This window comes from Delphinapterus leucas, chromosome 12, assembly GCF_059928025.1.
Source record: "Delphinapterus leucas isolate spDelLeu-1000000601 "Yukka" chromosome 12, BTC_Dleu_Yukka2, whole genome shotgun sequence".
Classification (NCBI taxonomy): Eukaryota; Metazoa; Chordata; class Mammalia; order Artiodactyla; family Monodontidae; genus Delphinapterus; species Delphinapterus leucas.
In genome coordinates, this window is record NC_143140.1 from 95035985 (window position 1) to 95051747 (window position 15763).

At 47.8% G+C, this 15763-nt stretch overlaps 1 protein-coding gene across 4 annotated transcripts in view; it reads left to right on the plus strand.

The window, feature by feature from the left end:
* Window positions 1-7234: 7234 nt before the first annotated feature.
* The window catches only part of SMOC2 (SPARC related modular calcium binding 2), a 156620-nt gene continuing 148091 nt past the window's right edge, over window positions 7235-15763 (plus strand). For 2 of the 4 annotated variants that reach the window (XM_089922262.1, XM_089922263.1), the window contains exon 1: window positions 7235-7558. In XM_089922262.1, the coding sequence (XP_089778388.1) occupies window positions 7475-7558 (84 nt within the window). In that variant the 5' untranslated portion in view covers window positions 7235-7474. The remainder of the gene's footprint in view (window positions 7559-15763) is intronic. The other 2 variants (XM_089922264.1, XM_089922265.1) reach the window with 1 other exon arrangement.

A 15763-nucleotide genomic window follows, 5' to 3' on the forward strand; every position in this document is an offset into this window, starting at 1 on the left:
TGTATTTCTCTTATTTTGACCTAAATATAAAACAAACCCATCATTAGCTATCGCCATTGTTCCAACAGCAGAGAGCAGACACCCAATTTTATACATTTGGGCATCTCTGACGGGGATGGATCCTAAACCATTTGTAAGACTGTGTTGTGTCATGACTTAATTGGAAACATTTTTTCCTTTCATAGTGGTAGAAAAAATAACAGCATGCTTCCTATTGACTGAGTTTTCTATGTTCCAATATTTTATAGGTGGAAAATAAATTAGGAATGTAAAAAAATACTGAAGAGTTATAAAATAACCTGATAAATTCTTAAAATGACAAAACAATTCTACAAATAAATAAAGGACTAGAAACAGTCCCTGATGATCCCCATCAGCAACACTAAATAATAAACAAAAAAATAAAATTTGAGGACATTCTTTTTTGGCTAACTCTTTTCAGGCATACTTTCATGCTGACCAGCATTCCAAATGATGTTCTTCAAAAGCTCAAGCACTTACAAACTCTCCCTTAATTAAACATGAAGTGGATGGTTAAGAGATTGTAATATTAGTTGCATTGTCTGATTAAAGCAGATTTCTTTAGTATCCTTGAACATCCTTCTAGATAACAGATTCAGTCTGAATAGTCAAGATTCTCTCCTAGTAAATCAAGATGTGTTTCCATGGAAATAGTTTCCATGGATATATATATATATATATATAGAGAGAGAGAGAGAGAGAGAGAGAGAGGTCTCCTGTGAAACTGAATGATGCACATCTTCTTATGTTGCACATCTTCTTATGTTGAACATCTCATAACCAAGAACCCATGTCAAGCAGCTTACCATCTGTTTTCTTCTAGGAGTTTTAGGGTTTCAGGTTTTATCTTCAAGTCTTTAATCCATTTGGAGTTAATTTTTGTGGAAGGTGTAAGATAGGGGGCCAGAGTCATTCTTTTTCATGTGGCTGCCCAGCTTTCCCAGCACCATTTGTTGAAGAGACTGTCTTTTCCCCATTGTATATTTTTAGATCTTTTGTCATAAATTAATTGACCATATATGCATAGGTTTATTTCTGGGCTCTTTATTCTGTTCCATTAATCTACGTGTCTGTTTTTATGCAATACCATACTGTTTTAATTACTATAGGTTTGTAATATAATTTGGAATCAAGAAGTATGATGCCTCCAGCTTCATTCTTCTTTCTCAATATTGCTTCGGCTATTTGGGGTCTTTTATGGGTCTGTGCAGATTTTAGAATTGTTCTATTTCTGTGAAAAATACCATTGGAATTTTGATAGGGATTGCATTGAATCTCTACATTGCTTTGGAGAGTATGGACTTTTTAATAACATGAATTCTTCCAATCAATAAACATAAAATATCTTTCCACTTATTTGTGTTTTCTTCAATTTCTTTCATTAATGTCTTGTTTTAAACATATAGATCTTTCACCTCCTTGGTTAAGTCTGTGTCTAGGTATTTTATTCTTTTTGATACAATTGTAATGAGCATGTTTTCTTAATTCTCTTTCTGATAGTTTGGTATTAGTGTAAAGAAAGGCGACAGGTTTTTGCATATTGATTTTGTATTCTGCAGCTTTACTGAATCATTGATTAGTTCTAATAGCTTTTGATGGAATCTTTAGGGTTTTCTATATATAATAGTATGTCATCCGCAAATAGTGGCAATTTACTTCTTCCTTTCCAATATGGATGACTTTTATTTCTTTTTCTTGCCTAATTGCTGTGGCTAAGACTTCCAGTACTGTGTTGAATAAAAGTGGTGAGAGTAGACATCTTTGTCTTGTTCCTGATCTTAGAGGAAAAGCTTTTGGCTTCTCACCATTGAGTATGATGTTAGCTGTGGGCTTGTCATATATGACCTTTATTATGTTGAGGTATGTTCCCTCTATACCTACTTTGCTGAGAGTTTTTATCATAAATGGGTGTTGAATTTTTCAAAGCATTTTCTGCATCTATTGAGATGATCATATAATTTTTATCTTTCGTTTTGTTAAAATGGTGTATCATGTTGATTGATTTAGGGGTGTTGAGCCATCCTTGCATCCCTGGAATAAATCCCACTTGATCATGATGTATGATCCTTTTAATGTATGGTTGAGTTAGGTTTGCTAACATTTTGTTTTGGATTTTTGCATCTGTGTTCATCAGGGATATTGGCCTGTCATTTCCTTTCCTGGTGGCATCCTCCTCTGGTTTCATATCAGGATGATGCTTGCCTGGTAAAATGAGTTTGGACGTGTTCCCTCCTATTCTAACCTTTGGAAGAGTTTGACGAGGATTTGTATTAATTCTTCTCTGAACGTTTGGTAGAATTCACCAATGAAGCCAGCTGGTCCTGGACTTTTGTTTGCTGGGAAGTTTTTATTTACTGATTAACTTCCCTTGCTAGTAAGATTTTCTACTTCTTCATGATTCACCTTTTGTAGGTTGCATGTTTCTAGGAATTTATCCATTTCTTCTAGGTTGTCCAATTTGGCATATAATTGGTCATAGTAATCTCTTATGACACCTTGTATTTCTATGGTATCAGCTGTAATGTCTCTTTTATTTCTGATTTTATTTATTTGAGTGCTCTATCTTTCCTCTTGGTGGGACTAGCTAAAGGTTTGTCAATTTAGTTTATCTTTTCAGAGAACCAGCTCTTAGTTTCGTCGACCTTTTCTATTGTCTTTTTAGACTCTATTTCATTGATTTCTACTCTTTGTTATTTCCTTCCTTCTACTAACTTTGGGTGGCTGCATTTTAATATTCAGCTCAGAGTGGGGGAGAGGAGGGTTTTAATGGAGCACCATCCTGACATGTGCACTAGGCTAAGGGAGGGTGAGGGGTTTCCGAAGGTAATTGAAAGGTTTCTTAATTGGAGTGTCTTCTTACACTGCTTTCTGTTGGTATAGCTCACATCTGTGTGGTCCACAGGCCATGGAGTGTTCCTGGCAAGTCATATTTCTGTTGCCATTTAAAAACTTTTTCCTTCCCCCTAAAGGCAGGTCTCACAAAAAGAAAAGATGCCTCCATTGTGGTTAATAAGGAGGGAGACTCCAAAGGTAGTTTGGGTCATCTGAGTTAAGAGTTTGGCTGCTATACATTAGACTAGCTCTGCATCTCTCCACTGTCACACGCCTGCCATCATTAGTCTTGGTAGTGATGGGCTCTTTAAATTATCATTACTTTAGCTCTGTAGCTGTTATATTCTATACATTTCATATACTAATAAATGCGATTTCATGAATGAAAAGGCAAAAATCGCTTCTGGACGTTCTGGATACAAACAGATTTCAAGGAGCCTGTGCTGGCTCTTGGCAGCTGTGCCATGTTCGACCTGATGGAAGGTTGGTTCCTTAGACTGGGTTTGTCTCTGGCCGCAGAAATACATCCTTTCGGAATGATGCAGTCGTGTCCTGTCAACTTTAGAGGGAACATGATCGCCCTCTAAAGTAGCAATTTTGTATTTGGCTTTGCGAAACAGAACTTTCTTTGAAAACGTTAAACCTTACCTTGGAAAACACTGCAGTGGGATTGAAGCATCACCAGTGAATCAAAAACAACTGCAAAGTGCTTTTTTTTTACTTGTTTGGTGGTGGATCTGAAGCAACATGCCAAGCAGCGCCCGGCGGTGATGGCGTCTCTGTGGCTCGAAGGTGTGGACGGTGTGGAGGAAGGATCCGGCACTGTGGGGCCAAAGCTGGGCTAGGGTCCTTCTCCTACCACTTACTACTCCTGTAAACCTGGGCTGGTCCTGTAATCGCCTTGGCCTTATTTTTATCATCTGTAATATATGGGCTTTGCTGACTTTCCATCGAGTTAATTAGATGACTTGTATCAAACACCCAGCACATTCCAATCTATTAAAAATTTCCATAAAGTGCCTGAAAAGTGTTGTCATAATACATATCATAAGGCATCGTGAGATGGCAGAAGAAATTTGTCCACATGATTTTATTGAGAACAGAGACAGATTCAAGTTATCTGTTACTTAAATGTCTACAAATAGGGACAAGAGGCTTGGGTCAGGCTAAGGGTCCACCCAGTCTGTACCTTAACAGAACCTATCCCGCTGACTTAGTCCCATGGTCACGGTGAAGGCCAGCTCCCTGAGCACTGTCTAACTGTGTCAGACCACAGTCAGCTCTGTCTGTCTGTGACCCCCTCCTTGGCACTCGGGTTTCTGGAGTTGGGGGCTTGGGCTAAAAGCCCAGGACTGATGTGAGGGTCATGGGCTGAAGAGAACAAACTTAAGGGAAGACACAGCTCATCCAGGTGAAGAGGCCAAGAAGAGGCCAGAGACTCCAGAAACCGCCGGAAATTGCCAATTCTCTTGTACAGAGGTAAACTCTGGGGGTAATTCTGAGAGTTGACAGGACACACAAGGACACAGAGGGGACAATTATCCAGAATTTACCCAGGGGAAAGAGAGTGAACCTCAAAGACTCTTCTTGCCAGAGTTAAGCAGAAACTGGGAGAACATATTAATAAGTGATTGACGGTGATTGGTGGGTGGCGTGACATCCGGGGCACACACACTGGCCAGGGCTCGCTCATGCCCGCTCAGCTGACCCTCAGGATGAGTGACTCCCAGGTAAATTCTGTGAGACACCGAAACAGCAGGGACATTTGGTTAAAGATCTTATGCTTTGCCTATTGAGGTGGGAAAATGACCTGAGAAAAATTTTCTGGCCAAACACGAATTAGCCAGAAATAATAATGAAATTATATCATGCCTACAGCAAGAAAAAGAATCCTTTTGCAACTTTAGCATAGTAAAATAAATAAAAAAGTAAGCCAGTACGCCTTATACAGCATTTTGCTAATGGCCTAAGAGGGAAAGTCAGTTCAGAAATGCGAGGATGGCTGGAGTAGTGGGTCATTAGTTTCTCTTTATCATAAGGTTCATCAGTGACAAAAATTTAAATTCTGAATCGATCACCCACAATTTAGAATGGGCCCTTATCTTCACATTTCCAAGAGAAGGGAACTTCTTCAACAGGCTTGTCTGTCCTGTAGGGACTGTTTGGAAAACATTGAGCTGATTATTTCCTGTCTTAATTTTGAACTAAGTGAATGTATTCTTTCTAACACTGCACCCATCTGGTATCCATGCCAGTAATAACTTTCCTGGAGACGTAAGAATGACAGACAGACATAACTATTTCCCAGTGTTTTTAATAAATGTATTATTTTTCTCCGTAAAAATGGAAACTGCTTGTCTCCCAACTCTACTTCCAGCTTCTCTCAGAAACTAGCACTTGGCATCCAGGACTCTGTGAGCACCTGTGGCCTGAACCGACAGTCTTTGGATCTTTGGACGATACATTTCATTTATGTTTCTGGACTCCCTGAGGTTTTGTTGTTAATACGTGAGAGATGTGTTGAACTTCTTGAATAAAAACCTAGAGAGCCATGGGGGTTTCTTTAGCCCCTTCCCCTGCTTCTCCCTACCTCAAAGGAGGTGCAGTAGAAAAGCCAGAATGGCAAGTTTTGGCATCTGGGGTCTGGTCCTGCCTTTGTTGCTCATGTGCTCTGGCTAAGACATTTGCCCTCCTTTGCTTTGTTCTTCATCTTGAAGTTGTGAGGGTGAATGAATGAACATGCTTTCAATCTTCTGACTTCTATAGAAAAGTGCACAATAGCAAATAAGTATTTCAGCTATCGGCTTGTAGTTCTCTCAATAAAGCAGAAAAAGGAAAAACAAAATTTTTAGCAGCGAATGCTTTGAAAGGTTTCATATGCAAATTTTCCTCTTTGGATGATCTTAGAATTAGTGGTATGCAGTATTTCCTTTGTATTTTTACCTCGATTTTTGATTAACATTTCCTGCCAGTATTCCTCGGTTACTTCGCCATCTACAGCTGCTCTGCTCACCTGTTTCTCAGACCCAAGAGCAGTCCCAGTTTTATTATAATTTCCTTCTCAAGCCAGGAGGAATGTGTTTAAGTACTTAATAGATTTTCTGGGCTCTGGAATTTGAAGGAGAATTCACAGAGCAGCCCTCTTTCAAGAGGAGATACTTTTCTTCCCCATCTTTCCATGGCTCTATGTGTGTCGCTTTCCTCCTGAAAATACCAAGATCTCTACCTCCCTCCCCCGTGTGGGACCCAGTGGTTGGAACAGCCCCGCCTTTGTCTCAACAGCCAGGCCCCAAATCTGCTGATACAGCCCTGTCCACCCCCCAACTCATTGCCAAAGCTTCGGATTAAACATGGGGTTAAAAAATCCGATTTGGATTTTCTGTTTTGTTCTTTTTCTCAGTGCCCCTGACAAGTCAATCGAAGCATTGTTCTTGAAAATCTTCACTCCTTTGGTTTTCTGTGGGAGCTAGTATTAGGGCTCTTTCCTGTAAAGCTGTAAGCCAAGGAGAAACTATTTCAGCAATGTTGCCTGCAATGGATACTGTCCAGAGTGCAGAATTCTCTTGGTTTCCCACCAGTCTCCACCGACGAGTCTGCAACCTCTACACCCCCTGTGCTTGCTTCAGAAACACCTGAAACGCTTTCAAAGCAGCCACGTTCCCGCCAGCCACACTTGCCCCAGGTCACTGCTACGTGAACGTCAGACCCAAGATCTCCAGGTCCCCTAAAAGCCCCCGAGTGGATTCACCTGCAGAAAAATGCTGTAGGTGCGCCACGCTCCTTGAACCTTTTGGGTGGTGTTTCGTGTTGTGCTGACAGCTGCCCTTACTGGAGAGCCAGCTAATCAATCAACAGATTTGAGAGGCGACAATCTGGGCTGGACGAGGTAGCATTAGAGCCCAGAGTTCCAGGAGACCCAAGGATGGCTGGGGACTGACCTAGGCTTCGAGTTAACTCTGTGGGATGCACCGGCCACTAGAGCCGTTCTTGCGCGGACCGGGTCAGGGCCCTGGGATGGGAGGAGGGCGATGCGCATCTTGTGGTCGTGCCGGGGGCCCTCCCAGGGTGCGCGCGCGTTGGCGTGGGCACGCGTGTGCGTGTCCGCGTGTGTGCATTTGTGTGTGTGTGTACACGCGTGTGCGTGTGTGTGCGCGCGTCTGCGCGCGTTCAGGGAAGGAGGCAGGCGCACGCAGCACCCGCGGGATACAGCACAGCCCTGGGGGCCCCCTCTCCATCTCCTGCTGCCGCAGACCCGCGCCGGGGCGGCCCCTCGGCAGAGCGGGCGTCCGAGCCCAGCGAGCGGGGCGCGGCGGCGGGCGCGGGGGGTGGGGCTGGGGGGCGGGAGGGAGGGAGGAGGGCGGGCGGGCGGGAGGAGGATCCGGGAAGCTCGGCAGTTATTTGACAGGAGCCAGGGAAGCCGCAGAGGACGCGGAGGACCGCCGGGTGCCGGGAGGGCAGCTGGTTGAGTCCGGGCCTCCCGGAGCGCTGGGGAAGAGGACCCCGAGCAGCCCCTCCGCCGGCTCCCCGGCCGCCGTGCCAGCGCGCAGGGCGCGGCCGCTGTTCCGAGCGCCGCCCTCGCCCTCCGGGGCCGAGAGCCCCGCCGGCCCCGCGCCCGGTCACCATGCTGCTCCCCCGGCTCTTCTGGCTGCCGCTGCTCGCGGGGCTGCTCCCGCAGGCGCCCGCGCAGAAGTTCTCGGCGCTCACGGTGAGTCCCAGCCCGCGGGGACCTGGCGGTGGCGCCGTGCCGCCTCCTGCCCGGGTCCGGCGGGGTCCCCGCGGTCCCCTGAGGCCGAAGCGCCCAGGCACGGGGAGCAGGTGACCCTCGGGGAGGTGGCGCCTCCTTCCGCCCGCGCGGCCGAAACAGGTGGGGCCTGGGCGGTTCGGCGGCGTGCGCGCGCGGGGCTGCTGGGGTCCCCCCGGCACGGGTGACGGGGCCGGGGGTGCGATCGGGGGTCCCGTGCCGCCCCAGCCACGGGGGGTGGGCAGGGCCTCGCGCGTAAACCAGGTCTCAGGATGAGGGCGCCGCCCGGCGGATTGTCCGAGGGCGGCCCCGGCGGGGCCTCGGCGCCCACCCGGCCCGGTGTGTCCCAGGCTCGGCTCTCGGCGCGCGGCCGCGCGGACCGCGTGGCGCTTGCCTGCCAAGGGGGCCCTGCTCGTGGGCCCCGCAAGTTTCGCCTGACCCTCCCGGAGACCCTCCCTACGTGAACTTGGAGGAAGCAGATGACACAACAAGTGAACATTGTCTTCCTTCCTGCTTAGAGCAGGCAGAAATTGGGGGCCCCCGGGGGCTCCGCGTCCTGCGCTCCCCGGCCCCGGGGCCCCGCGCCGGGTGTACCGAGCGCCAGGGTCACCGCGCCGACCGCGGCGGCTTTTGCTTTCTTAGCTGCGACTTCTCGGCGGGGCCCGGCCGCCCGGCGCGCAGTGCCAAGCGCGGAGCTCCGCGCAGGGGCCGAGCCAAGCCGCCGGCCGCCGGCTGGTCCCTGGTGTCCCAGCCCCCGGCTCGGGCAGACCTCGTGGGCTTGCAGTGTTTGCAAACCCATAATTAATGCAATCTGCAGAAACGAAAACATTCCACTTAAATGTGTTTTTGAACAAGTGCTTGAGAAAACACGAAGGGAGAGAGAACACCTCTGGTGGGGAGATGCTTTTAAGTGGCCAGGGACTCGTCCAGAAGGCGTTTATTGTATCGAAAATACCGACGGGTGAGATGGGCTGCAGCCGGGTTCTGCTTTTCAGCCAAGCTCAAGCAGCCCCCGAGCCTCTTTTTCATTTTTTTTTTTCTTTCCTTTCGAGCAGTACCAGGAGGGAGTTAGTGAGTTCACGGTTCATACCTAAAATTCTTCTGGGGTCCCTGCCTTGTGTCTCACAAATGACTTGTAGATTAGAAACTGCTAACTGGAGCTTGAAGGAGGTTTTCACACGCTCAGCTTTCCCTGTAGAGCCTTTATCTCCGCAGAGGGGCGGTGGAGCAAGCCTTGCTCTATGTATCCGTGTGTCTATCCATCTATACACACACAGGCGCATAGACGCCCTCCCCCGCCATAGCGCATGCAAGGCCGCAGAGAAACAGGCCAAGTCTCAAAATGAGACCCCACGTTTCTTCCAGAGATGAAGCAGCAGGTTGTCCACGGTGGCCACAGATTTCCTGACCAGAGTACATGTCATCTGGGTGCTCCCCTGAGGGAACCTCCTGGGTTGGAAAAGCAGAATAGGGCGTTAGTTATTGGAATAACTGAAATCTCTATAGGTTTTCTTCTCTTTTCTCCCCTCCACTCTTCTTAGTTAAGCATTTACTTTAAGCCCCTCGTCCTTAGCCTTCCCAAGGCTGCCCAGTCTCAGGAGTTCCCGGGTGGCAGTGATGCCAGCTACAGGTGGGATTCTTGTGCAGAAATGGTACATATGTGGCCCCCTTTGACTATACTTCCTGAGGAAACCTTTTGCCTTAAAACTGCTTTTGCAGATAAAGCGCTGTGCTGCTTTTGCGCCCAGGAGAAAAGCTTAAAGCCACAACATATTTTGGCAAACAACCCCCCCCCCCATATCTAAGACATCAAGAAGTTTTGCTGATGGGCCGTGAGGGAATGTCGGAGGTGCTGGATTTTCTGTGGTGCTCATCTCTTTTCAGATCGTTTCCCAGTATTTGGGGATCTCTTGTTTCCAGAGCAGTGGCTTTCTCTCTGCAAGATTTACATCTGATCTTTAATAAATCAGAGAGACAGTGCCCGTCCCTGGGAGACTGGGAGTGACCACTAGAAGTCGTCTGGATGTGTGACCCGAGGCGAGTTACTTAGCTTTCTTAATTTTCAGTGTTCCTATCTGTAAAGTGCGGATGAAGCAATACCCTGTGTTTAGCGCGTTGCCGGGATTAAAGGTAAGGCGTTTGTGCACGTACCCGGCATGTGTCTGCTCTGTAATACACCTTATTCCTGACGGCAGCCATGCCGTTGGGCCCGATGCCATAGTTTTCACAGGTGTCTGTGTCATTCAGGTGTGGGGACACTGGCCTCACGGTGGTTCTGTCTGTCAGGGATGTGTGTGTAGAGCACAGGGCTTTGCTCTGGGTGAGTATGAGCTTTACTGAGGTGGATGGTGTCCGCGTGGACGGGCAAGTGAGAAAACTCGCCCGTCTGCCCCTTTCTGTACACCCTTTCTTCTCTCGTAGAGACAGGAAGAGGCGCTGCCTCTGGGGGTTAGAAGCTTGTTGCTGGCTTCCCTGGATGACGCCTTTGTTTTCTTCTCCCTATAGTGAAAGGTCTTAGTTTGGGGGACAGTGTTGCCAGATGTGTCAGTGGGTTTGATCACCTCTGCTACTTGCTGTTTAAGACTAAGAGAATCTGCTTTGCTTGATAATTGTCTTTTTTTCCCCACCAAAGTTATTCTTCAGAGATGGCACCTTTGTGTGTTTTCCTAGGACTTTCTGAGGGTTTGCATAATCGCCTGGTCATCCGTGAGCCCCGTGTTGTTTCCAATCAGCAGACGGTGCTGTGAAGTGTATCGACCCTTCCCGAATCTTGGTCCCCCTCTATTTCTTCCTTCTTCTTCTAAGGCCGGATCATGTCCATTTTTTCATGAGAATGGTTGACTTTTTAAAAAATTTCTGCTCGTGGCCGAGACTAGGGAACACCTGCCAGTGTAAGTGGTCTGGTTACACATCATTCTATTCCTCAAAGGTGATCGCATCACAGGGGCGGTTATGCGGACTTTGACAGACAGCCAGTAAACCCGGCCCTGGGTGTTTCCTTCCGGGGGGCAAGTGGATTGATTTTAGAGCTGCCTGAGGGGAACTCTGCCCACACTGAGAACGCAGAGGCCAACGGCCCCCCTTCTCATGTGGCTTCTGGCCACCCGTGACGATGCTCCCCCGGTTCCTGTCCACCACTGAGCTTTCTTTGCTCCCAGGGCGCTTTGTGTGTGTTTTCTCGTTGATCTCCCAGCAGCCTAACCAGCAAGGCTCCGCCGTATCCATGTTCCAGAGGCCCTGTTGGAGCCCCGGACACTGCCCTGATCCAGATGCTTAGAAATTCAACCCGAGGTTGTTTCTCTTCCCTAGGCAGGGTGGAGGGCTTCCCTGCACTGTTGGCGGCTGGGTCTCCTGGGAGAATGGTCCAGCTCGACCCTGCCGCTTCCCTCCCAGCCTGGCTGGCCTCCAGCACACGGCGAGGGCAAAGGACTTGTCGGTCGGGGAGACGTGCACCGACAGAGTTGAAGTGGCTGTTTTCCACCCCTGTGTGTATCTGTTTGCTTTGAAAGAGAAGGAAGGAGTTGGGAAGGCAGGATTTGCTCACATATACATGTGACAGTGTGTCATTATTGGCACAAGAGGGCCTAATGTTGATGCTGCTGGGATGTTGGCGTGCCCCTCCAGCTCCAGGGCGACTGTGGACCCTCCTGCTAGATGCTGTTCTTGCTCACTGCCCAGGCTCCCAGGGAATGATTACGGTTTCTTTCTTCTCCCACTGCAAATGCGCTGAGTACATTTGCCGCTCTGGGAAGGCTGCGTTTCATTCAGCAGAAGACGGACCACGGAGGTGGTTAAGGAAAAGGAAACTGAACATCACCAACATTTTCCAGCCTAGAAGCCCATTTACGTGGCGACTGCAAACCCAAACATCTGGAGGAGTAACTTGAATTTTGATTTGAAATCAAGACCATAGGTAAAGGTATAAGCAACTTCAGGCTATAACACGATTGTGCAGTAAATGGGCGTTGATCTAACCAACACAGGGCGCAACGGTTCAGAACAGAGCAGACTTCTCAGTAATTCTATATCAAAATAAGCCTTCCTGAGAGTCTAGGAATTTAGAATGCGGCTGTTATTAAGATTGGCGGTGGAACACTGGTGTAGAGGGCAAGGGTAACGGTTCATATTTTTGAATTAAAAGGTACACTGCTCCACACATACGAGTCATAGACTCAGACTGATGAACTTCCAGGTAGATTTTGGAATTGGAGAAGAAAAATGAAGAGATAATTTTCTGAGTTCATTTATAGGAAACTAGAACTGTCACCTTTATGTTTCCCCAGTTGATGGTGTTGGTCGTGGCACAAGATCCCCCTATTAATACTTGTACATCTCTAGAGCTTAAGTAACACTTAATATATTGAATATTTAACTGAAGCCCCAGAGAGGAAAGGTTTCAGAAAATGAAATCTTAGTTTCATACGGGCTAAGAAGAAGTTATTCTAAAAGTGATAATCATAGGCATTCTTATGTGGTTCTGTAGTCCCAGGCTGAAGACCAAAGAGCAAGGATTTGTAATAAGAGACAAATAAATAGAGGCCAGTGAAATAGTCCCTCACATTTATATTGTCGTGATTGAGAAACAAGAAATTATAACCGGAAACTTGTACTAGCTGTCCAGAGTTCATCAGAATTTTCAGCATGGAGGCCCTCTCGGAATGTCTAGTAACGCTGTAATTATATCCAGGTTTGTGTTACGTATGGCATGATGTGGGATATTAACCAATTAAACTGGCAGTTAAGGGAAGGTGCAACGTCAGTACAGTAAGTGAACTGTTTCTTCCTTCAACACATATCTTCCCTCTTTTTACTTTCTTCTTTTTCCTGGTCATCTTTTTTCTTTATCTTTTAGGCCTCTGCCCAAATTACAATGAACTCCCTTTGCTTCTCCTATGACCATTAACGTTACTGTTTCTTTTTTAGCACTAGCTGAGATCCGTAAGAGGTTTTCTAGTTTCTTCCCCTCATACTCTTTCCCCTAAAAGCATCCGTAGGCCCCCTCTACCGCGCTCTGGCCTGGTGGCTGTGGGTAGGCCACTGCAGTCACTTTATCCCCAGCATCGTGTTGCCGGCCCTGTCCATCAGTAAGCCCACGCCGATGGCAGATTTTTAAAATGTTTTTGTCGGAGGGTAAGCCAACTCTTAGCATTTGAGGTTGCGGGCAAAGAGTCTTCCAATAATAGTGAAGTCCCAGAAAGCATGACGAGTTTAGATGCACACGGTCGTCTGTGTGTGTTTGATCCCTGGTCCAGAACACTTTAGGATGCACGGCAGAATCTATTAGGCCCGTTTCATTTGGGATGTTCTCACATCTGTTGGGTTTTAGTCACTGCTGAAAGAACAAGTTCATCACTTTGTTAGCCCCCAAATGCTCTAGTCTATAGGTGGATCTTGCCCAATGTGGGTTGTTTTGTGTATTTATCTTTGACTCTGTTCCGTATAATCAAGGCTCCAGGAGCAAATGGGTCCAGCCTGCCTATGAGATGACAGCATGGCAGACACGAGATTTCCTTCCTGGGATTAAGAAAATCTGTCTCATTTCCCGTGGCTTTGCCTGCCCTGGTCAGGTCTATCCCATACCAGTCCCCAGCGGACTGAAAAAGACAGACCCTTCCCTAGCCCAGGCCATGGTGGCTCATGAGGTGGGGCCTCGGGGCCTCGGGGCCTCGGAAGAAGGTGGCACTGGCTCTTGTCTGATCCAGACGTGAGTGCTGACTGCTGGGCAGTGGACCCCTTACTCCTGCCAGGGAGCCACATTTCTCCGTTTCAATGAAAAGTGCATAAGAAATGTCTTTTTATTACTCTCAGGAATGATGAAAAAGTACATTGCCCAGTGGGAAGACTGTTGATTTTAATTTCTTAGGGCACCTTGTCCGTTGAGGACGGTGAGATTTGTGGTTGCCATGGTTACCTCTGGCGTGACTGACCCGTCTCATGACAACTCTGAGCGTGTTAGGTGTTGTCGCTCCGACGCGTTAACTCACGACTGAACCCTAGTGTTGAGGTTTTGACGTGTAATTGCTCTTTTCTCCCTTTCTTTGCTCATATCTAAGCGCTTCTGGGGCCCAACTTCATCTTCAGAAGAACCTAGCGTAGACTTGCCTTTTCCTCCCTGGATCTGGTTAACTGTTTCTGGTTACTCACATAACTAACTCACGCACAGGTTCATCTCTCTTCACATGAACTCCATCCACATAATTGCACTTTCCTTGCGCTACGATAATTTTTCTTATAACGTTGAGAAAAAGAGACAAATGCAAAGACACATCACAGAGCCGCTCTGGGTCACTTCCTCAGTTTCGGATGTCACTGTGGGGTTGTTCCCTACATTACACATCAGATTCACATAAAGAGATGTCATAAGATACAGTCACGCCATTGATAAGAAACACTCTTAAGTATGGAGCAGAGAGTACAAAATAAAAATAAAATAATTCCGTTTATGCTTATCATTTTAAAAAACAATTCAAGAGATCTGAACGAAGGTATCTAGCAGAATTTAGCGCATTGTCTGTTTTCAGTTGTCTATCAATTCATTCCGCAGAGGACTTGGGTCTGTGTCATCAAGACTTAAAAAAAAAAAAGTACATTTAAAATTAATTTAAAAACTTGACCTTTGAAAGACAGAAATGACTGTCCTGTGGTTTTGTGCTGGCTGCAGGCTTAAGACGGCCGAGTGAGTGGCATTTGGGAATTTCATGGCCAGTCTTGGGGTCAGGGTTCTGGGCAGCATGGCGCCTGGAGCCCCTCCTGTGACGCGACATCAGCTTTATACAGCAGGAGATACATGTGAAGGTTTCCCTCACTCCTTCTCAGAGATCAGCCACTTAAGTGTTTGCTGCCCCTGTCTTAAGGGACTGTCACCTTCTTCACAGGGAGGTGGCCGAGTCAGGGGCAGACAGACGGAGCTCAGTTCCCATCATGTCCACCGCTGGTCAGGGCTCTGCTCTCAGGGCCAGGCCCGTCTGTGCCAGAGGGGCAGGAGCTGTCGGCCAGGCCACTGTGGCTGTTGCGTTGCATGTGCTTGTGTCAGAGGAGGAGGAGAGGAAGGTCCGTTTCTCCCGTGGCACCAAACTGACCGTGACATCAGGGCCCTCGCCAAGGAAAGTCTAGGCCAGGAAGACCTTTGTCCTTGGGAAACAGATACGTGGAAAGTTTTAAACATTAAAAAGAGAGATAAGGAGAAATTCTGGTGCCCTGCACCAATGCCGTTGACTATGGAATAAAATCTGTCATCAGGAGGGTTCTCCTTGGACCTGGGTACACTGGAGGACCTTGCTTTTAACACAGGCTGAGAATCACATAATCTTTAAAATTGTCGTCTGCTGATCAGTCGACAGTTCACGTCATCTGCTTTCCTTGGGCCACGTATTTATGTACTTAAGGAAGGTCACTAGGTCTTTGAAGCCCAGATGCCCTCTGTGCCTCTTCTGTATCTTCCTGTCCCGACCCTTTCCTCCCGGGCCCGGTTCCGTCTTCCCGTGTTGGAGGGGCTCGGAAAGTGAGGTGCGTTACGGACATCCGTGCCCACCTGCTCCCACTTCCCACCCTCCCTTCTAAGGCATCCCTGCAGGTTCCCCCTCTGCTTTCTGAACCAAGCTCCGCTCTGAGCTCCGGTTGGTCCACACCCTTTGACGAGCCCTCAGGACCAGACACAAGATCTCAACAGGGGAGCATAACCTTGCTTGATGACACTGGGGTGTGGTTGGCCCACTTGCCCAAGTCACTTTCTGAATCTGAGGTTCCGTTAAGCCAGTTCCCCCCCCCCCCACCCCCGCAGCACTGTTTCTCTGAATGTTTTGAACCCGTAAGTGGTGTATACGTTATTCCTGTTAAAACTAGATTTGCGTCCTGACCCCGTTACCAGGTTGGAACTAGCCCCTCAGGCTCTCGTAAATCTGCTAAGCACTCCTCCACCTTCCTGTAAATGGGTTGGCCTGGGGACATTGAGGGATGGGCTGGGACTCACTCCCAGGAGATGAGACCCAGGGCCTTTTGTCTCTGCTGCAACGATTCCCTGAACCAGGAAATATCCCCAGGGGATTTGGGTACGTGCTCCCGCCCCCCGGAAAGAATCGGTGACTTAAAAATCATCAAACACTAACTTGGACTCCCAAGTACGCGTCCTGTGACTCTTACTCAGGCCCGGTACGGACACTTTGTGAAGGA